At 45.6% G+C, this 25195-nt stretch overlaps 1 protein-coding gene and 2 long non-coding RNA genes across 5 annotated transcripts in view; 2 read left to right on the top strand and 1 right to left on the bottom strand.

Annotated features, from left to right (window-relative positions):
- The first annotated feature begins 367 nt into the window (after positions 1 to 367).
- On the top strand, positions 368 to 7001 carry LOC309332599. The gene is made up of 3 exons (XR_014152225.1): positions 368 to 408; positions 6664 to 6746; positions 6896 to 7001. It is a non-coding gene; the product is annotated as an uncharacterized lncRNA (long non-coding RNA).
- On the bottom strand, positions 6119 to 12267 carry LOC309332614. The gene is made up of 3 exons (XR_014152245.1): positions 12183 to 12267; positions 6857 to 6976; positions 6119 to 6211 (listed from the first exon to the last, which is right to left on the bottom strand). It is a non-coding gene; the product is annotated as an uncharacterized lncRNA (long non-coding RNA).
- LOC309332409 (uncharacterized protein) overlaps positions 7264 to 25195 on the top strand; it is a 31359-nt gene continuing 13427 nt past the window's right edge. Inside the window, exons 1-3 of one of the 3 annotated variants that reach the window (XM_081845593.1) lie at positions 7264 to 7447; positions 8123 to 8198; positions 11160 to 11357. In XM_081845593.1, the coding sequence (XP_081701719.1) occupies positions 7388 to 7447; positions 8123 to 8198; positions 11160 to 11357 (334 nt within the window). In that variant the 5' untranslated portion in view covers positions 7264 to 7387. Of the gene's footprint in view, positions 7448 to 8122; positions 8199 to 9555; positions 9633 to 11159; positions 11358 to 25195 lie in introns of those variants that run through there. The other 2 variants (XM_081845595.1, XM_081845594.1) reach the window with 2 other exon arrangements.

Genomic DNA, 25195 nt, shown 5'->3' with positions numbered 1-25195 from the left:
CCGCCTCTGCCCATCGCTCCGCACCCGGGGCTCAAGGACAGCGGGGGGCACAGGAGCCAGCGGGGGGAGGGCGAGGAGCCTTCGCCCCCCTAAAATATTTGAGCATATTTGAGCCCCACCCCTAAGTTCATGGGCATTGTCTCCTTCAAATGGTTTTGTGTGCGCCACGTCTTATGATTGATTATTCGGGGCGAGGCTTACCTGCCCCCCACCCAATATTTTATTGAAGTTGGCACCCTTGGCGGGGTGCGGGGGGAGGAGAAGCACGGGCACTCCGGTACCTCCGCCTCCGATTTCACCGGCCAAGGACAGGGGGCACCACGAGGAAGGCGGTGCCCCGGAGCGCGTGCAAAGTGCATCCCTTTCAGCGCCAAGCGATCTGCACAGCCTTCGTGACTGTGTAGAAAGGTGTGGTTTTGTTTTGTTTTATTATTATTTTTAAAGAGCAAACCTTTTCCTGAAGGGAATCATACTGTTAATCTCTCTCTCTTTCTCCCCAGCTCCACCCCACTCTCTGTGGAGTTTAATTTCAGACAGAACTCACTTTTGGCCTGCTTGCCAGGAAAAGGGGTGCATTATTACTTAATTTTATATTAGTTGTTTATTAAATTCATTAAATTAAATTTAAAGTAGATTTATTGAATTCATCCAAAGATCACAGGGCGCATTGCAGTTCTCTGGCATAGATAGAGCAATGCTGACCAAATGTTTTGAGCATGTGTAGAGTGCATTCAGCCTGCCACTTACTCAGAGAGAACTTAAATGAAGGGAAAAGCTTCCAGGCGTCTCTTTTATTTTCACCTCCTGCTTCCAACCTTCCAACCCTCATTATATTCCCCTTTCATGCTCTCTTTTTCCTTCCAGTGCCCCATTTAGCCCATCTCCTTTTCCTTTCCTTTTTAAAATGTTTTAGCACCCATGGCACCCACAAAGGGTGGGATAGGGACACCCCATATTAAATTCACAGCAACCCTGTGATGTAGATAATGCTGAGAGTTACCAACCAATCCAAGGAACATCCCGTGAGTTTTGTGGCCAGGCAGCTTCTCGCGTCCAATATGTTGTGCCCTACACAGTGGCTCTGGCGTCCCCTTTAAGATACTAGCCAACTCTAAAAGTCTATTTCTGCATTCATGGTGATTTGTGCTTCTTGTGGTTAGTCACAATTCCACTTTCAATGCTATTTGTACTTATCTGCAAAAGCTTTGGGATGGATATTCTGCTTTGTTTCCATTTTTATATATATAATTTTTTATTAGTTTTTTAACATATCATTTTCAACAGTAATTAAACGTACTTTTCCATCTTATACAGTTTTTTTTACTTCCATCAATCACGTCTGAAAATTTTCCAATCTAATCACTTAATATACATTTCTTATTTTCCCTATTACATTTAAATCTCATAACTAATATCTCTATTCTTTTTCTACTGTGCAACATTTCATCTATTTCTCCTTACAAAACTTCTTGTAGTCCTCCTAGCGTAATTTGTTGATTACAGTTGCTCTTCAAATAATTCGTAAACTTCTTCCAATCTTCTGTGAATCTCTGGTCCCGCAAGTTTCGAATCCTTCCTGTCATTTTATCCAATTCTGCGTAGTCCATTAATTTTGTCTGCCATTCTTCTTTCATCGGAATTTCTTCTTGCTTCCATTTCTGGGCTAACAATACTCTTGCTGCTGCTGCTGTTTCCAGTCAGTGCCTGCTGCATATGTTCTTCCTGCTGAAATCCTGTAACTTTCCATACCACAAATGTTCTGTGTTTTGTCCTGCTTTTGTGTCAAGAATATGTTGCAGGCTAAACCCACAATAAAACTCCAGCTTGGAGACGTTCAATCGGCATAGCTACTGGAGCACCCTTGAGGCACAATTCATGTAAGCCAAGTGAGTCTAGCAAGCTCACATTCCCTTCAGGTGTCTTCCAGAGTGAATCTGGTTTCAAGCATTCACCACCACTACCAAGCCCAGTGTAGGTTCAGCTCCTGCGGGTGGCAGACTTCCTGGACACTCTTCCTGGAAGAGCCAACCAAACTTACACAGTGGGTGCCATCAGGACTGGGCTTTGGGGCAGAATGAGCAAGAGGGGATCTCAGATGCAGCAGGACTGACTCACCAAATGTTGACACAAGTACAGTCATGCCCACTGCCAACTAAAGTGTGATGGCCTGGGACTCAGGCTCGGAACCAGAGGAGACTCAGTCTGCACCTGATCCTCTGCCTCAGGCGGCATCTGAACCGAGTCTGGGGCCTGATTCTGAAGAGCCCCAGTCTGCACAGGTTCCCCTGCAACAAGCACCAGCTGGGCTGAGTCAGGGGCCTGAGCCTGCCCTGGCTCCAGATGCGGGGATTACCTCGTTGCCTTCTGCTGGGCAATCATGTACAGCTGCTCCACTACCAGTTGAGTCAGGAGAGGCTGAGGCGGCCCCTGGGTCTAGTAACCCACCGACATCTCCCAAGCTGCTGAGACTCAGGTCTGAGAGAAGGAGAGACTAGAGTACTCATAGGAGGAGTGCTTGCCTTCGGGCGAGACAGGGAGGTGAGTCGCCAGGGGAACAGGACCAGCCATTACCCCGACAGAGATTTCCCCTTTGTTTACTTATTTTTAGTTTGTATTGTTTGCCTTTATTTGTATTTGTTTCTTTTTGGAAAATTCAGTCACAACGACGCCAACAACATAAAATGAGTTTGCTTAAGGACCTACCCACATGGTGCTGACACAAAAACCCTGCACAAACACTATGCAATAGGTAGTTTTCCCTTCTTGACTAAATACAAACGAAGGCTTTTGAGCCTCACTCCAAAAGTCGGACACGACTAAACAAAGACCAGTGTTATGTGGTCTCGGCGGCCGCTCCGTCACCAGTCTAGCTGCCACATTCTGGATTAGTTGTAGTTTCTGGGTCATCTTCAAAGGTAGCTCCACGTAGAGCACACTGCAGTAGTCCAAGCGGGAGATAACTGGAGCATGCACCACTCTGGTGAGACAGTTCGTGGGCAGGTAGGGTCTCAGCCTGCGTACCAGATGGAGCTGGTAGACAGCTGCCCTGGACACAGAATTGACCTGTGCTTCCATGGACAGCTGTGAGTCCAGAATGACTCCCAGGCTGCACACCTGGTCCTTCAGGAGCACAGTTACTCCATTCAGGACCAGGGAGTCCTCCACACCCGCCTGCCTCCTGTCCCCCCAAAACAGTACTTCTGTCTTGTCAGGATTCAACCTCAATCTGTTAGCTGCCATCCATCCTCCAACCAACAGTCTAGGAACTAAGCCTTATGAGGAGCACTTGAAGGAGCTGGGTATGTTTAGCCCGGAAAAGAGGAGAATGAGAGGAGATATGATAGTCACCTTCAAATATCTTAAGGGCTGTCACATGGAAGAGGGAACATGCTTGTTTTGTCCTGCTCTGGAGGGTAGGATATTCCAACTAAACATTCAGAAAAAAACTTTCTGACAGTAAAAGCTGTTCAGCAGTGGAACAGCCTCCTACAAGAGGCAGTGGACTCTCCTTCCTTGGAGGTTTTTAAGCAGAGATTGGATGGCCATCTGTCATGGATGTTTTAGTTGGGATTCCTGCATTGCAGGGGGTTGGACTAGATGACCGTGGGGGGTCCCTTCCAACTCTAAGATTCTGTGATCAAGGGGAGTCATAGTCCTGCTCTATTCTGCCTTAGTTAGACCACACCTGGAGTGCTGTATCCAGTTCTGGGCACCACAATTTAAGAAAAAGATTGACAGGCTGGGATGTGTGCAAAGGAGGGTGACCAAGATGTCGAAGGGTCTGGAAACCAAGCCTTATGAGGAACAGTTGAAGGAGTTGGGTATGTTTAGCCTGGAAAAGAGGAGGGGGGGAATGAACAAATTCCTATGCCCCACAAATAACCCAGAGATGCATTTTAAATAAAAGCACACATTTTACTCTTGTAAAAACACCAGGCAGGCCCCACAAATAACCCAGAGATACACGAGTAGAATGTGTGCTTTTATTTAAAATGCATCTCTGGGTTATTTGTGGGGCATAGGAATTCGTTCTGAAATAAATAATTATTGCTTCCCTAAGGGGGTCCTTACCTTGTAAGGAGGACTGGAACCTTGTAAGGAGCACGGTTGTAAGGCACAGTTCAGTTTACATTATTGTAGGGTGTTAAGTCAGAAAACAATATATGTATTTGATATTGGTAGGGTCATTTTCCTTTATTCCCCTCCCTGACCCTGACTCTCTTACAACAGTTCTCTCCCCCCTCCAAAAAAAATATAGTCCGGCCCCCCACAATGTCTGAGGGACAGTGGACCGGCCCGCTGCTGAAAAAGTTTGCTGACCCCTGCTAAAGAGGATGGGGTGGGCATTATCTAAAGTGACCTAACTGCATTACAGAAGGTCTGCTCCCTTGTCTTTGTCAAGGAAATGTAAGTATTGGACAACTCCCTTTAAGCAACACTGCTCTCCACACTGGGGAGCGGGGACACACACCTTAAATGTAGCATCCCTGCTCTGCTCTCCATAGCCTATATTTTCTAGTCCCAGTGTATCTATCCTTCCCTCCCTTTCCTGCATCCACCCTCAGCCCCTTCAGGCCCATGATACGTTTTCCTCCTATGTATAAACTGCACATGATGGAACCAGATCTCTCTCTCTCTCTCTCTCTCTCTCTCTCTCTCTCTCTCTCTCTCTCCCCTCTTAATGGTGGGTTCAACTTGTCTTGACATTTGGAGAACTTAGACCCACCCACCTAGAGAGAGCGAGAGAGAGACGTAGAGAGAGATTATTCTTGCATCCTGTGTCTAATTTCTGAACATCTAAGGCTTCAGTCCTAAGCACACACTGCCATGAACGTGACATTAAAATCCCCATGACATGCCAAGCTCTCATATTAGGCTAAGTCAAGGTGTTTTATATGTTAATGTTTTGTAAACAAACACAAATATTAATATATTAGGTTAGTGCTTTGTGACTTGGCTACAGTCTTTTTTTTGCCTAGGTAAGCAATAATCTCACTTTTAGCACTGGGGAAAACCAGCCAGATGGGTGGGGTATAAATACTAAAGTTATTAAATTATTATTATTATTGCCTATTTCACTATGATGAAAAATTTGGGGTGTAATTCATTTGACACATGAATTTTTCCCAGTTAAATGCAACTTAATGTTATATTTCCCAATCCGTACACAGACACAGACCTGGGATCACAAGAATACTGCAGGCTAGAAGTACGATCAAAATCTAAAGTGTCTGTGGCTCCGTAGGTCGGGAGTTTAAATTGGGAGATGTCAGTTCAAGTCTGCCCACAGCTGGAGGAGCCTTGAACAAATCACTGTCAGCCTCAGTTCTTCCATCTGTAGAATGGGAATAATAGTGATCTGGGCTCATATTAGAAAATGCAACCTTGGCCAGCATGCCCTTTGCAACAGTGTCCCTCTTTTGGCTGAGTGGCAGTAAAGTTCCAGGGGCGACACTACTGGGTTCAGAGACCTATTATGGTCTCTTTGTAATATTTCCTTCATTTATGAACATGCAAGCAAGAGTCTGAGTGGAGGCAAACAGCAGGTACTGCTACCTGGAGGCAAATCTGCTACTCCTACCACCAGCTCCCCAGCCTTCAGACAACTCCAGGCAGCCTCCCAAGCACTCACCTCAGCCCCAGCCCTGCAGATGAATTGACCAGTCAGGAAATATCTACAGACTTTGGAAAGCAATGAAAGCTTCCCTTCCAGGGTAAATAGCAGCTAAGAGTGGGGCAGAATTTTCATCAGCTTGAAGGAATGCTTTTTATAAAGCCCATTCATCTGATCCTGTTGGGCGAGGGGAGCTTGGAAGTTGCATTAAATAAACAAATCAAACTTGAACTGTTAATTGCAGTTAATACCAGGTCTAATTTGGTCTTCAAGCTATTTTGCATCAAATCCCAGATTCTCATTCAAAGTCAGTTTAAACAAAACTATAGGGATTGATTATTACGAATGAGTCCAATAGCAAATTCACAACAGTACTTCTAATTTAAACAATAATTTTCTTCTTTTAACCATGCTTGTTTGAATTTGCAGTTCTGTTTTTGTTTGTTTTTTTTTGTATTAGGGGAGAAAAATGCTTTCTGGAAGACCTTGTCTCCCATCTCTATCCTGTTTAGTTTTATCCATCTTTCTGTTTTGAAAAAAGGAAGGCAATAACAACAGCATACCTCATGGCGATTGTCTCTCAAATGTATACTGGACCTTCGGTAAAAACACAAAGTAGATTTTGGAATATTGTGCCTTGTCATCTCTCACACACCCCCTTGCAACGCAAGCTCGCTTATGCGCTCTCTGTCCTCCCCTCCCTACTCTTCTCCCAAACAGTTATTGCAATTTTGCTTTCTGCTGCATCCATCGCCATGGAGACGTAATGACTCATTTAGGAATTGGAGCGGGTTGTGGCAGGAGGCAGGTGTGGTGCACGATGGGATTGGCCTGGACTCAGCCCGCAATAAAACAGATGTGTCCCCACTTCCGACGTTGCTCTTGGGATCCAAAGAGATGCAAAATTTCTGGAGACCTCTTGCAGCACAGCCCCACTCCAGCCCAAGCCCCTCTGTCAACAGCCCACAAGTCCCCACGTCCCTCCCCTGCTCTCCTTGTCAAGCCACAGGCTCCCTGCAGCTGGCTTTGATGCCCCTTCTCTCTTCCAGCCTACAGCAAGCAAGGGCGTGTGAGTGAGTGAATGCTGAGCTCTCCTGGCCTGTTTCCCATTCTGCCTCAAGTTAATGGCTCTGTAAGTAATCCTAGCCTGGCCTGGGGCTCTGGGAGGCATAGCCCACCCCTGGGAGACTGGCTCTCACACTCTCCTAAGTGGGATGAATTACTTATGGTTCAATCCATTACCTCTTATGCTGCTGTTGTGTCTTTTGGTCTCCCACACAGCTTTCTTCGAACTGCCTGACATTGCTTCCCCGCAGCCAACCCCTCAAATGCTCTTCAGTGGGTGATGATGGCACAGCTGCCCTGTGAGATGGGGGAAATAATTATCCTGAGAACTCCACTGTCAAATGCTGTCACACAGCTCCTTTGGGGCGACTGTTTTGATCAGGGCTTACGGTTGCCAACTTCTCTTTTTTAAAACCATTCTCTGCTCCTGTATCTTGAAACAGTGGCTTGATCTGAAGCAATTTGGACAATGGGAAGGTGTCTTATACTGAGTCAGACCATTGGTCTATCTATCTTAGTGCTGCTTACACCAGCCGCCCCCAGATGGGTCCCTTCTTTTGTAATATACAGGCTCTCAGTCTGCCACCATTTCCCTCTCTCTTTGTGCTTCCTGGAGCAAACAAGAAGCCATGCGACCTGGGCTCCCTGCAAGTCAACTGAATCTCCATAAAATGAGATTTTTATAGCCTGCATCTTTGCTAATCCAACATGTATTGGATTATTGTGATGTCAACGTGTAGAGACTTGTTTGATACTTCTGGAAACACTGTGAGTAAAATATTCATTTATTTGTGAGGTGTCTGTGATTTATTCTAGCCTAAGTATTTCCATGGGGAACATTTGTTTAAAGGTGGATGAGGGCAGATGTAGAATCTAACCAAGTTTTAATGTGCTTAGAACAACTGCCATTGTGTTAACTCGGCTATGAGAGAGTAAGAGCTCTCTTCCATACCTCTCTCTCCAACACTCTCCAGATGTTTGGGACTCGTTCTCATCATCTCTGAGCAGTGGGTGTGCTGGCTGAGGATTGTTGGTCATACTCCAAAGGCAGCTAAATGAGGAATCCTGCACAAAACAGCAATGCCAGCTATCCCCAAAGCATCTGTCCCCCAGAATTGAAGAACAGGGCCAGCTCCAGAGGGTGGAAAAGCCAGAACCCCCAAAACAACAGGTGTCCATCCCACCACAGCAGGGCTTCCATTTTGCACAGAATAGCCAAGAAGATCAGATGAAGGCAAAGAGCATTCTCAGTGTTCACATCCCTCCTCTTACCGGCTAGGGAGGTCCATTGAGGTAGCCACACTTACTGGATCCCCAAATCCTGGAGCCCAGCACTGTTGGGTAATAATAACTCTGCATAGATAGCTGGGGAGATATGAATAAATTCCTGGAGAACATGCTTGTTCCTCCAGGCACTTCGCTGATCATTTTTTGCCTCTTTAGGTCCACCTCCCTGTTTGCATCTTCCTGCCCTGCACAGACTTTTGTTTTCCTGATTCCTTGCCCTTGCCCTCTGCTGGTAAGCAATAATTTCTTACCCTTTATTACTGCTGATGCTGTGGCCCACATGGAAAAGGAAGGCCACGTCTTTCACTGAGAGCAACAGAACCAGCCAAAGGCCTCAGCTCATGCGTGTAGCTTTGTTCGAGGTGAGAGCCATCTGGCTGCTATCAGGGCCACACAAGAGACAAGGTGAGGCAGGGTCCACCGAGGCAGCAAACCCCAATGTCGACCTTTTCCTCACCACCCCACCTTCTTCCTGATGTAGATCTTCCCTCGCCGCTCCTTCTCTGGCGGGCAGGAGGGCGCCATTTTGGGGTCTACCTCAGGTGCCAAAATGTCTTGGGCCAGGCTGGGCTGCTATGCAACCATTTGGTTTAGCAGCATGGAATGCCCAGAAGCAGCAAACGTCAAATGCAGACAGGAAACCCTTTTAAGCCCCAGGGCCACATTCCCTTCTGAGCAGCCTTTTAGGGGCCACATGCCAGTGGTGGGCAGGGCCAGAGGCAGAAGTGGGCGGGGCAATGAATCAAAATTTGCCCTTTGTACAATGGGTGAGGGGTGTGGTTGGAGGAGGGGAGTGGCTTTGCAACAGGCAGTGTGGCCTTGGGAGAGTCCTGAGGGGGGCCAAATCGACAGATTTGGAAGGATGCATTTAACCCTGGCTCCCTGGCTGTGAGGTTCTCCATTTCTGTAATAATACATGGAGGATGCCTGAAAAGAAAGCTGGAAGCCGGAAAGCCACAGAGCTATTACAGTGGTACCTCAGGTTATATACGCTTCAGGTTACAGACGCTTCAGGTTACAGACTCTGCTAACCCAGAAATAGTACCTCGGGTTAAGAACTTTGCTTCAGGATGAGAACAGAAATTGTGCTCCGGTGGTGCGGTGGCAGCGGGAAACCCAATTAGCTAAAGTGGTGCTTCAGGTTAAGAACAGTTTCAGGTTAAGAACGGACTTCCAGAACGAATTAAGTACTTAACCTGAGGTACAACTGTATATAAAAAGATCCACTGATCTACAATTTTATTTCATTTTTAAGTTTTAGGTCCCATATAAAAATCATAATTTTGGGAGTGGAAATAATACGGATATGCTACATTTCCTACTAAACGTTCCAAGCGTTTCACGTCATTGTAATCATCACAACAGCCCTCTAGGGTAGGCTGTCATTATTATCCCCAGGCTGTGGAGTAGGGAAATAGTCCCGTGACTGGGGCTACCCAGTGGGCAGGGCTGACCCAAGACATTTTGGCCCCTGAGGTGTATTCCAAATGGCGCCCTCCTCTCCGCCAGGAAAGAAGGGGGGAGGGAAGATCTCCATCAAGAACAAGGGCACGAGGAGAAAGATCTGCTGCCCTGGTGGATCCTGCTGTCTGAGGCAGTCACCTCACCTTGCCTCTTGAGTGGGCCAGCCTTGCCAGTGAATTCAGGGTGTGGTTAGACTTGAACAGTGAGTCGTCATCGTCCACCTCAGTAATATTCTTACCAGGGCAACCCCAAACCAATTATCGGTAAAAGCCCATGATGAAGATGGCAGAATCATAGTAATTCTTGTGGGGGATACAGTCTCTCTCCTCACCCTTAGGACAAGAGAATGGGGACAGTTGTGCCAGCCCATTTCTGACTTCAACTCATTCCGTACAAGTGACTGAATAGAATTCATTTTCACAAACTGGTACGTTCCCTTCCTTTTGCTTCACAGTGGCCAGAGCTCCCGACAATGACTAGGGTGACTTGGTTTCAAATCTGTACCGTCTCTTGGCCAAACCTACCTTTCAGGGTTTTTGTGAGGACGAAATGGGGTGGAAGGGGCAAAAACCACGATTGCTGCCCTGTGCCCCTCAAAGTACAGGCAAGGCGAGACTGTAACAAATCAATAATACTAGGCATGGGTAGGCAAACTATGGCCTGGGGGCTGGATTCGGCCCAATCACCTTCTAAATCTGGCCAGTGGATGGTCAGTGTGTTTTTACATGAGTAGAATGTGTCCTTTTATTTAAAATGCATCGCTGGGTTATTTGTGGGGCATAGGAATTCGTTCTTTTTTCTTTTCTTTTCTTTTCTTTTCAAAATATAGCCTGGCCCCCCACAAGTTCTGAGTGACAGTACGACTTTAGGAAAAATGTTTAAGAATGAGTAATGATGTATAAGTATTGATGTTTAAGTTTGGATAAGTTAAAATTGGTTTTCAAAATGGTTTAAATTAAATGAAAATAAGGCTTGCAAAAATAAAATGAGAAAATAGAAGAAGAGGAAAGGTTAAATAACAATATGCTAAAATAATTCATTAAGGTAAAGTTGAGAAATAAGTATTAAGGATTTGTTAATAATTTAAATTGGAATACAAGAAGGGGAGGTGTGAGGAGGTCTGAGAAACAAGTTAAATGAAAATAAGTAACTGAAATCTTATGTGTTGTTGTTTTTTTAATTGTTTTTAAGTTTTGGACTTTTGTATTTTTGTTATTTTTTGTTTATTCTTGTTTTTGTGTGGTTTTTCTGAAAATGCCAATAAATATTCATTAAAAAAAAAAAGTTCTGAGTGACAGTAGATCGGCCCCCTGCTGAAAAAGTTTGCTGACCCCGGATACTAGGGAACATAAAAAGGGTCTGCAATTTGGGAACAGGCTTAAGAAGAAAACCCAGTTCTCCCCTAAGACACAACAAGATGCAAAACTTGTTCTGCCTCGGGCAACAAAACGGCTTGGGAGGAATATATTCTGTAGCAGGAGACCAGATATATTGAGGTGCAGCTGCTGCTTCTGGAGGGGGGGGGACAGCTGTTTATTATGCCAGGCGCTGATCAGTGTCAGTGGCCCCTTGGGTGGAGCAGCTTCTGGCCTGGTGGCATTTCGTGTAGAGATAAAACGGCTCTCTCAAACTGAATTTAGCCCCCCCACTCCCTGGACCCCAGCCCCGGCAGGCGCAGGGGAGTGGCTATTTTGTGTGATAGCCGAGGCTATTTTGTTTCCCTCCCCAGCTATGGGGCTGAGCTACAGTCAGGATGTTATGACGACAGACAAGCTGGAGCATCAGCCAGCCCAGAATGGACCGAGTGTGAAAGGCAGGCAGAGAGGGCAGCCTGTGCCAAACGGCGAGTGTGTTTGGCGTGGCCAAGTGCTGTGGAGGAGTGAGAAGGGAACCCGGAGTCCATTCCTATCCTCTGAGCTGCTTGCAGGTAAATCAAGGCTTTGCTGGCACCCAGATTCTCTCAACACCTATCGCCCTCATAATACCCAGTTCTTTTGTACTTAATTGTGACATTTTCCTGTATGATTGTGATCCCGGCAGCTCTTTCCTGAAGGCTTCCCTGCATGCCTTTTGATTGGAAGTTTATCTCTTGTGATGGGGTCTTCCTTCTGCATGCCATTTAGCATGTCACTGATCTTTGCATGAAAGCTATGTATTCTTTTATTATTTAGTCAGCATTTTGCAAGGTACTTGTGGTCTCTGCACAATCTGCCTTCTTGAATGGCACTCCAGAATCTTCCTGCTCAAACAGCTTGCTTTGAAAGAGGCGTTTATCTCACCTCGGAGGGAAAGCCATCTCTGCTTGTAACATTACTTGCTGCACCGGAGGATTAGGGCTCTAGGAGGTCCCCAGTTCAGTCCCTGACATCTCCAGTTGGACCTGAGAGAGCCTGAAACAATGGAGAGCTGTTGCCAGTCAGAGTTGCCAGTATTGGGATGGATGGACTTGGTATACGGCAGCTTCATATACTCCTGTGAAGTGGTTGTAATTACCATGGGCTCATCGAGATGTGTTCTGTGGCGGCGGAGACCAAACCCAAAATACTTGGTTATGCTGAAGGGGCAGTCAAAACAGCCATTAAACCAAATTTGGTTGCTGCAAAGAACCCTGGTAAAATGTATCTCTGTAGGGGAACAGGGAATACCAGATTTGACATGGTTGAGAAGAGGCCTGCATCTGAAGTTTTTCGGGGTCTTAGGTGTACTGGGAACCCTACTTTTAAAAATAATCAATAATAAATATTGTACTTGCCCTTTTGAAGTTAGAGATCTTCTCTAAATAGCCCGACACCATCATTTTGTTTGTTAATATTTTCATTGTTTGCCGTTTCTTCCTTCCCTGTGAATAAAAACAATAAGAAGAAATATCGGCGATGGATCATAGCAATCTGTAGTGCAGCATAATACAGCTAAATTAAATGCAATCTGAACAGCATGAAAAGTGGGAAAGGGGCTTGGTGGAGAGACCTCAATACTAACTTAGAGCAGCGCCTTATGAGAATCTATGTATGGGAACAAATGGAAATTACAATGGGTTAGGCATTATAAAGAGTTAAGATATGCACACCATCATGCATTCAAAGCCCACACCAAAAATCTGTGAGCTGTATTTGGGTATGGGTGTTGTGAATTGTAATTGTGTGAGGGGAAAACTATAGTTCCCAAGAGTCTTTTGGGAAAAGTCATGTGCTTTAAGTGTTTGGTGTGTAGGCAGCCCTGAAATGGGTGTGCTTTGTTGTGCTGCCCAGTCTCCGGACGGTGTGCCCATAAGGAGGGGTATAGATTGGCTCTATAATATAAAAAGTGCCATTTGACATGGCTGGATGTGGCACAAATGTTCAGCAACCATCCACTTCACTGTGACTGGATTTTGACTTCATATCCTTAACCAGAAAGGCAGCAGCTCCCTTGCTGCTATACGATGAGCCATTTCTGTCTGTGGATGGAAATACAGAAACCTGGAGCACAAGTCAGATCTGGACACTTTTCATTGATTTCGATGGGAAAGTTGAACACCTGCTGCTCGGGCAGCGTACTGGTTAGCGTAGCCAATTTTTTTCCTCTCTCACCCCCCCCCCAGCTTATGTGCTATGAAAGCTGACACGACAACCCTGTAGAATGTAGCAAGTGACTCTTTACCCCCACCTCTGTATCTCCATATTGGGAAAAAGATTCTTCTATTGAATTGGTCATTCATCGATTAAATGAATGGTCATTCATCGATTAAAGGCGCAGAACCCTAGCAGGAAGAAATAACGTTTCAGACCATCCAAGTGTCCCTGTTTCCAGGGACAGTCCCAGATTCACAGAAGCTGTCCCACTTTTCTTTAGGACATCTCTATTTTCACTGAAGAAATGTTGGAGGATATGGAGTTATGCGACCCCTGAGCCAAGGACTTAAGTAACTATGCAACCTTTAGAAGACATCTGAAAGCAGCCCTGTACAGTAGTACTGTACCTCGGCTTACAGACGCTTCAGCTTACAGACTCCACTAACCCAGAAATAGTACCTCGGGTTAAGAACTTTGCTTCAGGATGAGAATAGAAATCGTGCGGCGGTGGCACAGCGGGAGGCCCCATTAGCTAAAGTGGTGCTTCAGGTTAAGAACAGTTTCAGGTTAAGCTGAGGTACCACTGTAAAGGGAAGTTTTTTTAAAAAAATGTTTAATGTTTTATTATGTTTTTTATATCTGTTGGAAGCTGCCCAGAGTTGCTAGGGCAACCCAGTCAGATGTGTGGAGTAGAAATATTATTATTATTATTATTATTATTATTATTATTATTATTAGCGACATCTCTATTTTCATTAGAGAAATGTTGGAGGGTATGTGATGTGCCTGGGCTCCCAGCCCCCTCCTCTCCAGCCCACTCAAGCTATGATGCCCTCCCTGCCCGAAAACCCTGGAGTCCGGGGCCCCCTCCCGCCTTCTACGTTTTTGTTCCTGCTGTTTTGCCTTCCTCTGTTATTCTAGCCCCAGTGGGGTGGGAGGTTAATGGGCCTGTTGTTTCCTGTTTCCCCCTCCCAGGGCTTTGAACTGACTGGATTGGTTGGGGAGGATTGGCGAGAGCTCAGGAAGCGGCAGCCCAGCAGCAGCCTCACCTCTGAGCCCCTCGTGTCTTTCATCTCCGCCCCAGTTCGGCTCCCCGCCGCACACGTACAGCCTGATCCTATAACCCAGTTAAATGGAAATACATGCCAAACTCACTTGAAGTTGACCGGGCTCATCAGTAGGCTTCAGCCCAAAAATGCTTGGCCTCAACTGCCACTGGCTGTTAGGGCTAATACCATATCGCTTTTCCGGTTTCATATCAGCGGTGGATATTTGGCCAGGCCGATCCATCCATCCTAGAAAAAAGGAAAAGTCAAACTCTTCCCCCACCCCCGGCGCACCTCCAGTCTTTCAGGGGCAGCTGACTGACCCCTTCAAGGGCACCGAATGATATTGTAAGGGTCTAATTTTTATGACGTTGTCTGTCCTCCAGTACAACAGCCAAGTTGAAATGTGCTGCAGTGAGCTGCTGTTCTGGACTCTCCCTTTTCTCTCAAGATAAGGCCACATCCAGACCATACATTTAAAAGCACCATTATAGCGCACACTTGGGACTACAGTCTTACCTCAGGTTACAGATGCTTCAGGTTGTATTTTTTCAGGTTACGGACACGCCGAAATCCGGAAGTACTGGAACGGGTTACTTCTGGGTTTCGGCAGTCGAGCATGCGCAGAAGCGCTAAATCACGCTTTGCGCATGCGCAGAAGCGCCAAATTGCAACCCGCGCGTGCGCAGACATGTTGCTGTGAGTAGCGAATGCTGCGGGTTGCAAACATGCCTCCCGCACGGATCACGTTCGCAACCCGAGCGTCCGCTGTATACAGCTGCAAATGTAACGTTTTAAATCTGTTTTAGGTGCATTATACAAATGGCACACTAGATGGCGATGGTGAGCTTATGGCAAAATCAATATATTTTTCAAAACTTTTCTTTTTTAAAACATTTTCACAGCATTTTTATATGTGTCTAGATTTCACCATGGATTTCCCCAGAGACTCCTCAGAGAGTGCTGAGGGAACTGGCAGCTGTTAGGACAAGGTGGTCCAAAGCACGGCCCTTGAGGCCATTTTTGGTGGCCCTCAGCAACACTGGGCACTCCCTTTTGCCCTGCCTTCCCAAAGCCAGGAATGCAAGGTGCTGGGCTTTAGGAAGGAGGCATGAGGGCTCTGACAGGGTCCTAGCATCCTCCCACCTCCTTCCTGAAATATACTCAGAGTCACAAAGTGATTTCATGCTCTTTATTCAGCTCATAGTGGTGAGGAGGAATGAATGAAAGTCCCCTCAAAGTATCTGCTTTATATACATTATTTACACAATGGGCTGCACATGATTGTCTATTTCCGGAATTCTACTGTAAGCCAATCAGGTTGTGGATTCACTTCAATCTGGAGCATGATTGGGTGGTTCCTGCCAACCAATCATACTGCTGCATTGCTCTAGGACTAATCAGACTGCTGCCTTTTGGATCCTATTGGACTCAGTACATAACACCCCCAAAGCCTAGTTAGTGCTTTCCCAGCTTTGGGCAGGAGGTCAGTAGGAGGGCTCTAGGATCCTGCCAGTGCCTTGTGCCTCTTTGCCAAAGCTCCTTGCTTACATACCCTCCAACATTTCTCCGATGGAAATAGGGACGTCCCATTCCATAATGATAATTTTACTATTTATACCCCACACATCTTACTGTGTTGTTCCAGCCACTCTGGGCGGCTTCCAACATATATAAAAACATTCTACATTAAACATTAAGAAAACTTCTCTATACAGGATTGCCTTCAGGCGGCTTGGGAGTCAGATAACTCCATACCCTCCAACATTTCTCCAATGAAAATAGGGACATCCTAAGGAAAAGTGAGACAAATCAGAAACTGGGACAGCTTCTCTAAATCAGGGATGTCCCTGGAAAATAGGGACACTTGGAGGGTCTGTGCTTAGGCAGCTTTTGAGGCATCTAATCATAAGCCTGCATGTTTATCAAAGCTTCTATATATTTCAATCAAGGCTTGTATTTAAAAATGAGCTTAAAAAAAGGATTTTCAAATGTTTCATGCCAGGCAAAAGACCAGCTGCCTAAAAGAACCTTGGCAAGATGTTTTTCCTCCTAACACAAGAAGGGCCCCATTGATTTATAGCAGAAAAACAATTCTCAAAGTCATAAAAAGGGAAATTACATATGCTGCCCCAAGGTTGAGAAAACACCATTAGGAATGGGGAAAGATAATACTAATGTGCCTCCCAGTAAAATGAGCCAGATCTTCTTTCTAAGGTTGAAAGGCCAGGAGCAAAAGGGAAAAACATTTAGCTGACAGAAAAAGAGAACATTTTTGAAGAGGCTTCTTTTAAAAGCTGTGTTTTATTGAGTTCCTTCCTTTTCACTTTGAGAAGCTTTATTCTTTTAAGAGGCTACCTATGATAAATGTATGAAATATATTAGCTTAAATATATTGGCTTAAATGTAATTATGCAAAGGATTTAAGGAATGCTAGATTCTTATTTCATATGGTTGTAAGAGTTGTATTTATCCTGAAATTAAGTCAGCCACCAGCCCCCCCCTTGCCAGACAGAAGACGCCATCCGGGCAGTCTTGATATATAGTTGTCAGGCATTTTGTTTAGAAACATTAAATGAAGGAAATCTTTCAATGTTGATGTGAAACTCAAGATCCTTGACATCTGTTGAACATAAAATGTAAGATTAAACCATTTGTTTTAGAAGGCAATAGGGCAAGAAGGGCAAGAGGTGAGCTGGTAATTAAGATTCCATGTAAGATATATTATTACTTATTTGTCATTTATATATAGCTCTTTGTCTCCCATATAAGGGCAAGGAAGTGGGTGTATCTTTTGTGGGTGTATCTTTTGTGATTGGTTCTAGCAAACAGCCAATAGGAATTTCAACCAGGCTGATTGGACAGAGGCAGCCACAGGAGGAGCAAAGGGGGCTGGATTAAGGGAATATAAGTGCTGGCCAGAATGGCAGGAGGCCAGGCCAGAGCTTGGTAACCATGTACCACTGTGCCTCTTATTTATTTGTCTGACAAATAAATTACTATTTTAATTTCTCTATTGCTGCGTTGAATATTTCATTCCAGCTAAGCGTTAACCACAAGCAGGGTGCTACATTTTATGGTGCCCTGTGACTCGGATAAGTGGTCTGCTGGAACGCAGCCCCTTCGCCCTACTGGGCAGGGTACAAGAGAGAGGACAACTGCTTACCCAAAGCGCGCACTGGTAATTTTTTTTTCCAGGGGGAACGCAGAAGACTCGTCTGTCTGATACCCTGCTCACTGGCGGCGACGGACCGGGGGAAACAGGGAACCAACCAAGGGTAAGTGCACAAAGGGATTTTTGGCCCTCCAATTAATTGGGAGGAAGAGAAGTCTTGATCAAACTTCTGCGTCTCAGTAAGGGGAAACTGAGTACGCTAGGTGGTTGGGTACATCAGATGGTGATCTGGTGTAGGGAAAGGGAAGGATTGGGAGGTAGAGTGTGGTGAAGTATCCAGCGCATTGTATGTGTGAGAAAGTACAGAGCAATCTGTAGCTGACCCGAGTGTGGAGTGGGCAGTACTTCGGTTCCTAGTAAGGCGACTTCACTAGGCAAGGAAACCCACAAAGCGCGTCTGTGAGTGACTGAGTGGATACTTCACAGGGCCATACAATGGGAGTTGGGGGTTCAAAGGGGGAAAATACACCTCTTGAGTGTATGTTAAATAATTTTAAGAAAGCCTTCTCAGGGGCATATGGAGTCAAAATGACGCCAGAGCGCTTGAGAACGTTATGTGAACTAGAATGGCCAAAACAAATTACTGGATGGCCATCCCAGGGAACCTTTGATATAAATTTAGTAAGCAAACTTTGGACTGATATCGCCAAAGAAACTGGAGGGTGCCCAGAACAATTTCCATATATAGATTCCTGGCTGAGCACATTAAATAAAAATCCTCCATGGATAAGGGAATGCAAAGTCAAACGATGCAAATTATTGGCTGTAAAAGCCGAAGCTAGGAAAGGAATCTTGCCAAATAAACTCAAACCCATTTTTGAGGGGCCAGAGGAAGAGGTGCTTCCACCTCCACCCTATGCTCCACATCGAAGGGAGCTTAATCCAAACACTCCACCAGTTGTAACCCCAAGGCAAGAAACTGGAATGAATAATGGGAGTGGAGTCACAGAGCTTGATTCCTTGATAGATTATGATAAATATCTTCAGGAGGCATTGGAGTCCTATAATAAAGCCCAAGCAGAAGTGGTTATTCCACCTGTGACTCCTAATAGACCTCCATCTACAGTCTCCTTTAGTGGAACAACTGATTGCCCACCCCAAACCCCTGTACATCCAAGTCCCAGAGAAATGTTACAGAAGTTACAGGGAGACCTTGCTCGGTCAGCAAGCAATACAGCCAGGCGTATAAAGCTGCTAAAAGAACGCCTTGCGACAGATACCATCCCCTATGATTTGAGGCCCCTAGAGCAAAGTGAAGAGAAAGATCACGTAGTAGCCCCTCTTAGAAGAGTATTTGATGCACTTGAGGAGCCTGCGCTGGTTAATGGGCAACCCGGACCACGGCCACCTCGAACTTCGACCCTGCAATATATTCCATTCACAACTACAGATCTGATGAATTGGAAAACACACACCCCATCTTTTGCAGAAAAACCTCAGGCTATGATGGACTTGGTGACTTCAATAGTAAATACTCATAGCCCTACTTGGACAGATTGTCGCCAGCTCCTAAATACTCTGTTCACCACTGAGGAAAGGAGAGACATAATTGAAAAGGCACAGATATATTTGCGTGAGCAGGCCAGAGCGGGAAATATTTATAATATTGACCGTCATCTCCAAGATAACTTTCCCTTGGAAGATCCTAATTGGGATCCAAACAATGCAATTCACCTGGCCAGACTCACCACCTACCGCCAGACACTTGTGCAAGGTATCCGCAGGGCATGCCAGAAGCCCACTAATATGTCTAAAGTCTCAGAAGTAGAACAAAAACCAAATGAGAGTCCGGGAGACTTTTTAGAGAGGCTGCAAGAAGCCTATCGTATATGGACTCCTTTTGACCCTGAAGCCCCTGAAAACAGTAGAATGATTACTGCTACATTTGTGGCCCAGTGCGCTTCTGACATTCGTAAGAAAATTCAGAAATCAGAAGGATGGGAAGGGATGCTGATGAGCCAAATTATGGCCATTGCACGCCGAGTTTATCGGAATAGGGATGAGGCTGAGAAGCAAGAGAAGAAGAAGTGGCAGAAGGAAAAGATGGTAATGCTAGCCACAGCAGTGAAGCAAGACCACCGCCCCTTAAATGGAGGGCGAGGGCGAGGAAGGAATCCACCACTGGGAAGGAATCAATGTGCAAATTGCAAGAAGGAGGGTCATTGGAAGCGGGAGTGTCCTGAACCCCTGAGGTTGGAAGAAGTACGCCCAGGCCCAGGCCCAGGCTCCGGCTCCGGCCCAAGAAACCAGGGACGGGGACGGGGAATGATCCGAGATGGAAGATATCAGAGACCAGGACAGGGACGGAGTAGAGACAATTTCATTGGACTGGCAGAAGAGGATTTTACCCAAGACTAGGAACGACCGGACTCCATAAAGTTAGGCTTCCAGGAGCCCACGGTCACGATTCAATTAGGAAGCCATTTAATAGATTTTATGATTGATACTGGGGCTGAATACTCGGTACTCCCAGAACTATTGCAGAAAAAGGCATCCAAAAGTGTAATCATTAAAAGTGCCACTGGACAGTCAGCTAAGAGGTCTTTCCTCCAACCTTTGGAATGCCAGATTGGGGGACATCGTTTAACCCATCAGTTTTTGTATATACCTGAGTGTCCAATACCTCTCTTAGGCAGAGATATGCTGTCCAAATTGCAGGCCCAAATCACTTTCACTCCTCGAGGTCCAGAAATGAAACTGCCATCAAAAGCAGCAGGAATAATTACCCTCTCAGTACCTAAGGAACAATCATGGCGCCTAATGTCAGCCTTGCAAGTCCAACCCACATTGGATACAGAATTAAACAAGCTCCTCCGAACTCTACAGGTGCCACCAGGAGTATGGGCTGAAAATAGCCCACCAGGAATGGCTAAGAATATAGCTCCAATTGTAGTAACCCTAAAACCTATGGCTACCCCTGTATCTGTAAAGCAATATCCCTTACCCCGGCGAGCAGCGGAGGGCATCCAGAAACATTTGGACCGCCTATTAAAATATGGTCTGCTTAAGCCTTGCCAATCAGAATGGAACACACCCCTTTTGCCTGTTCGAAAACCTGGGACAGATGAATACAGGCCAGTGCAGGACTTGAGGCTCGTAAACCAGGCTATCGAGACCTTGCACCCAAATGTACCAAACCCATATACCTTGCTGAGTTTGATCCCACCAGAAGCAACATTTTTTACTGTATTGGACTTGAAAGATGCATTCTTCTGTTGCCGGCTGGCACCACAGAGCCAACCTATATTTGCCTTCCAGTGGGAAGACCCTTTGACAGGAACAAAAGGCCAGCTAACCTGGACAAGATTGCCCCAGGGATTCAAAAATTCCCCAACTTTATTTGGCACTGCCTTGGCGAGGGATCTAACAAGTTACCCCTCAACACCGGGAGAAAAGGTGGTTCTGCAATATGTGGATGATCTTATACTAGCTGCAAAGGATTTTGATACCTGTAAAGAAGGGACAGAGGAACTGCTCCACTTGCTCTGGGAAGCTGGCTACCGAGTTTCCCAGAAAAAGGCACAGTTATGTTTAGAAAAGGTCAAATATTTGGGCTTTGACATCTCACACCAACAACGAGCATTGAGACCAGAGAGGAAAGAAGCTATTTGCCTTATCAAGGAACCTACCACAAGAAAACAACTTAGGGGATTCCTGGGAACAGCAGGGTTTTGTAGACTATGGATACCTGATTTCAGCAGTCTGGCCAAGCCCTTACATGAAAGCACTCGAGGTGCAGAAAAGGACCCATTCGTATGGGGACCTGAGCAGAAACAAGCCTTTTTAGTTATCAAACAGCGACTTATGGAGGCACCAGCCCTTGGATTGCCTAATTCGGAAAAACCCTTTCAGCTGTATGTACATGAACAGAATGGGATTGCAGCGGCAGTCCTGACCCAGAGATTAGGAAGTTGGAACCGTCCAGTAGCTTATTTGTCTAAACAATTGGACTCAGTAGCAAAAGGATGGCCTCCATGCCTAAGGGCAGTAGCGGCCACTGCGAGCCTTGTCAAAGAAGCTGATAAATTTACCTTTGGCCAGACGATGTATGTGAATGTACCTCATGCTGTTCTGACACTCATGGAATATAAGGGTAGTTATTGGCTAACGAACCCAAGGATGGCTAGATACCAAGGCCTATTGTGTGAAAATCCCAGGATTCATCTACGAGTAGTGAATATGCTCAATCCAGCGACTTTGCTGCCCCTACCAGAGGTAGATGATGAGGAATCACATGATTGTCTCCAAGTAATGGATGAAGTTTATTCCAGTAGACCTGATCTGAAAGATGAACCATTAAAAAATCCAGATGTTGTATATTATACTGATGGTAGCAGTTACCTGCATGAAGGTGCCAGACGAGCAGGATATGCTGTGGTCACCAATGAGGAAGTTGTGGAAGCTGAAGCTTTGCCTGCTGGCACCTCAGCACAAAAGGCTGAACTTATAGGTTTAACTAGAGCTCTGCAATTGGCAGCCGGATGTAAGGCAAACATCTATACTGACTCAAAATATGCCTTCTTAACCCTGCATGCACATGGAGCTCTATGGAAAGAAAGAGGTCTAATCGGAGCCCACGGGAAGGCCTTGAAATATGGACCTGAAGTAGAAATCCTGTTAGAAGCAGTATGGGCTCCAGAACAGATTGCTGTAATGCACTGCAAAGGTCATGGACGAGGAAGGGATCCAATAACCAGAGGAAATCATGCTGCTGACAAAGCAGCCCGAGAGGCAGCCCAAAAGTCTGTGGGAGGATTTATAGCAGCCCTCATACCAGAGGTAGTTCCAGAAGAAGTTAAACCTCACTATACCCCAGAAGAGAGGAAGTGGGCTGAACAGGAAGGAGCGGTTGTGAGGGACGGTTGGATGATCCTGCCGGACAATAGGATTTATGTACCTCATCATCTAGCAGGCACAATTGTAAGAAATTATCATGAATCTACTCACCTTGGCGGTACTGCAACTAGAGAGAGTCTCAGTCGGAAGTTGTATATTATTAATCTATCACAATTAGCAACTTGCATTTCACAGAAATGTGTTCTTTGTGCTAAAAACAATCCCAGGCAGGGACCGGTACAACCTCCTGGAATTCAGCATGTGGGATACGTCCCCATGGAAAGCCTAATTGTGGACTTCACAGAGCTGGTCCCTTCTAAGGGATTCAAGTATCTCCTTGTGTTTGTAGATACTCTTACCGGATGGGTTGAAGCTTTTCCCACCCGAACTGAAAAGGCACGAGAGGTAACTAAAAGACTCCTCACTGAATTGATCCCAAGGTTTGGATTACCTAGATGCATTGGAAGTGATAATGGGCCAGCGTTCATTGATCAAGTAGTACAAGATGTATGTCGAGTCCTACAAGTAAAATGGAGACTGCATACAGCATATAGGCCTCAGAGTTCAGGGAAAACTGAAAGAATGAATCGGACTCTGAAAACCCAATTGGCAAAATTAACCCAGGAAACGGGATTGGGATGGGTAGATGTGTTACCCATAACACTGTTTCGTGTTCGGTGTGCACCCACAAAAAGACTTAAGTTGTCACCTTTTGAGCTCCTGTATGGGAGACCGCCCTCCTTTGTTCAGGATATTCCAGCTGACCTTAAACAAATAGGAGACCATGTGACACAGGAACAAGTGCAATCTCTCTCCCGTGTTTTTGTTTCTCTTAACAGGTGGGCCCTCGAGCGCACGCCGTGCAGCATTGCCGAGCCGATTCATCAGTTCCAGGCTGGCGATAGCGTATGGGTGAAAGAGTGGAAACGTGATCCACTTGCACCTAAGTGGCGTGGACCTTACACCGTCTTGCTCTCTACTCCAACAGCGGTGAAGGTAGCTGAGGTGACCCCCTGGATTCATCACTCTCGTTTGAAGAAGTCTGAAGGCAGTTGGACGTGCAAAGGTGACCCCTCTAATCCTTTAAAACTAACTCTCTCCAAAAACCCCTGTATCTAGCCCTACCGGGAACGGGCTAGGTCACGGGCAACATTTGACGACCGGCCTGCTGCAGCCACAACCTGGAAGCTGGCTGACCTGCGCACGCCTGAAGCTTGAGGAGCGTCTGAACCAGCGACTGTGAACGGAAAGATTCTCTAATACAATTGATTGACTGCCCCCCCCTTGTGGAACAATTATCAGAGATATTACTCATTGGGGATCCTCGGGATATATGTTTTGGTCTTGGTGGTTCCCCATTTCTGTCACTGGGGGAATTATATTGGGGCTAATAATTATTTGCTATCACAATAAGGTAATCTTTTGTGGAAGGAATGCATATACTAGACATCAACATGATTTTATTAATCCTGATCCCTTGGGAAGGGGAAGGGTCCTTGAATCTGACCAAATTGGCTAAATATGGATTCAGCCATGACCACAATATGTGGGTAGGTTTAGCTGAAATGGTAGCTAATGTTGCAAATAGGACCAATTGCCTTGTTTGCTCTCTTGGGCCAGATGATTCAGAGGGAGGTATGCCCTTATTACCGATACCATTAGATGCTATTGGTATGGTAAGCGAAATGCCACACCAAACTGAAATACAGAATTTCCCCGGATGGAACTCAACTAAACCATTACGAGTTATACCTGTACAAGGGGAATTCTGTGTACATAAATCATCAGATGCAGCTGATTCTCCCATGATAGGCTCTTCTCATTGTCACTATACTTGGGATTATAAGAAGAATAGTCATACCTGGGCACACGGTACTACCTATCGAACTCGGAATGCCTTGCCCTGTGCACCTCCTTTTATTCATGCATGGAAAGTGGTGTGGAACATAACTGTGACAGAAGAAGGCAATCTAACATACTGCACTGTGAACTCTCTACCCCTTTTGGTATTTCGCCTTCTGTATTCCCCGTACCAAAAACCTCAGACCCGATGGTTGTGGTGGATATGTGGAGAATGGGCATACAAGAAACTCCCTTCCAAATGGAGTGGGACTTGTTTCTTGGGTTGGGTATTACCACCAATGTGGATTATGCCCACTAGTTCGGCCAGGCGAACACGAAGGAATGCTGATATTTCTCATATAGCAGGAGGAAGTACCCAAAGTTGGAGCGGTACTGATGATTGGCCGCCAGAGCGCATTATAGCCTATTATGATCCTGCCTCCTGGAATCCTGGTGAGCTCATACAAGGGGCACGGGATCCTATTTATAATCTAAACAGAATAATTCGATTGCAAGCAGTAGTGGAACTTGTAACCAATGCAACGGCCCAGAGTTTGAGACTTATTGCACAACAGTTGGATGAAAGTAGAGCCGCCATTTTGCAGCTGAAAATGGGAATGGATTATGTACTTGCCAGGCAGGGAGGCCTATGTGGAGTCTTGAACTTGACAGGGAATGCCTGTTGCTTTAACATTTCTGATAATGGTGAGGCAATCCGTGTATTGGCCACAAAGATGGAGAATATAGCACATGTCCCAGTACAAACATGGGAAGGATGGGATATGGGATGGCTCACCAATTGGTTACCTAATGTCACAGGACTCAAAGGGATACTATTGTCTTGCTTGTTTTTCTTGACAGTAGTAGTATTGGTTTTATGTATGATGCCATGTATCATTTCATGTTTTAGAAGTACAATTAGCAAGATGGTTTCAAATGAAACTCTACCTCATATCATGGCCCTATACAGAGCTTTACCTCAGGAATATGATGAAGGTCAAGCTATCAAGGACACTTGGGATGAAGGTCCTTGAGCTTGAAAGGGGGGAATGAGGCATCTAATCATAAGCCTGCATGTTTATCAAAGCTTCTATATATTTCAATCAAGGCTTGTATTTAAAAATGAGCTTAAAAAAAGGATTTTCAAATGTTTCATGCCAGGCAAAAGACCAGCTGCCTAAAAGAACCTTGGCAAGATGTTTTTCCTCCTAACACAAGAAGGGCCCCATTGATTTATAGCAGAAAAACAATTCTCAAAGTCATAAAAAGGGAAATTACATATGCTGCCCCAAGGTTGAGAAAACACCATTAGGAA

Source organism: Podarcis erhardii, assembly GCF_964252035.2.
Source record: "Podarcis erhardii genome assembly, chromosome: 17".
Lineage (NCBI taxonomy): Eukaryota > Metazoa > Chordata > Lepidosauria > Squamata > Lacertidae > Podarcis > Podarcis erhardii.
The sequence above is the reverse complement of the archived record's forward strand: the minus strand, read 5'-3'. Positions and strand labels throughout refer to the sequence as shown.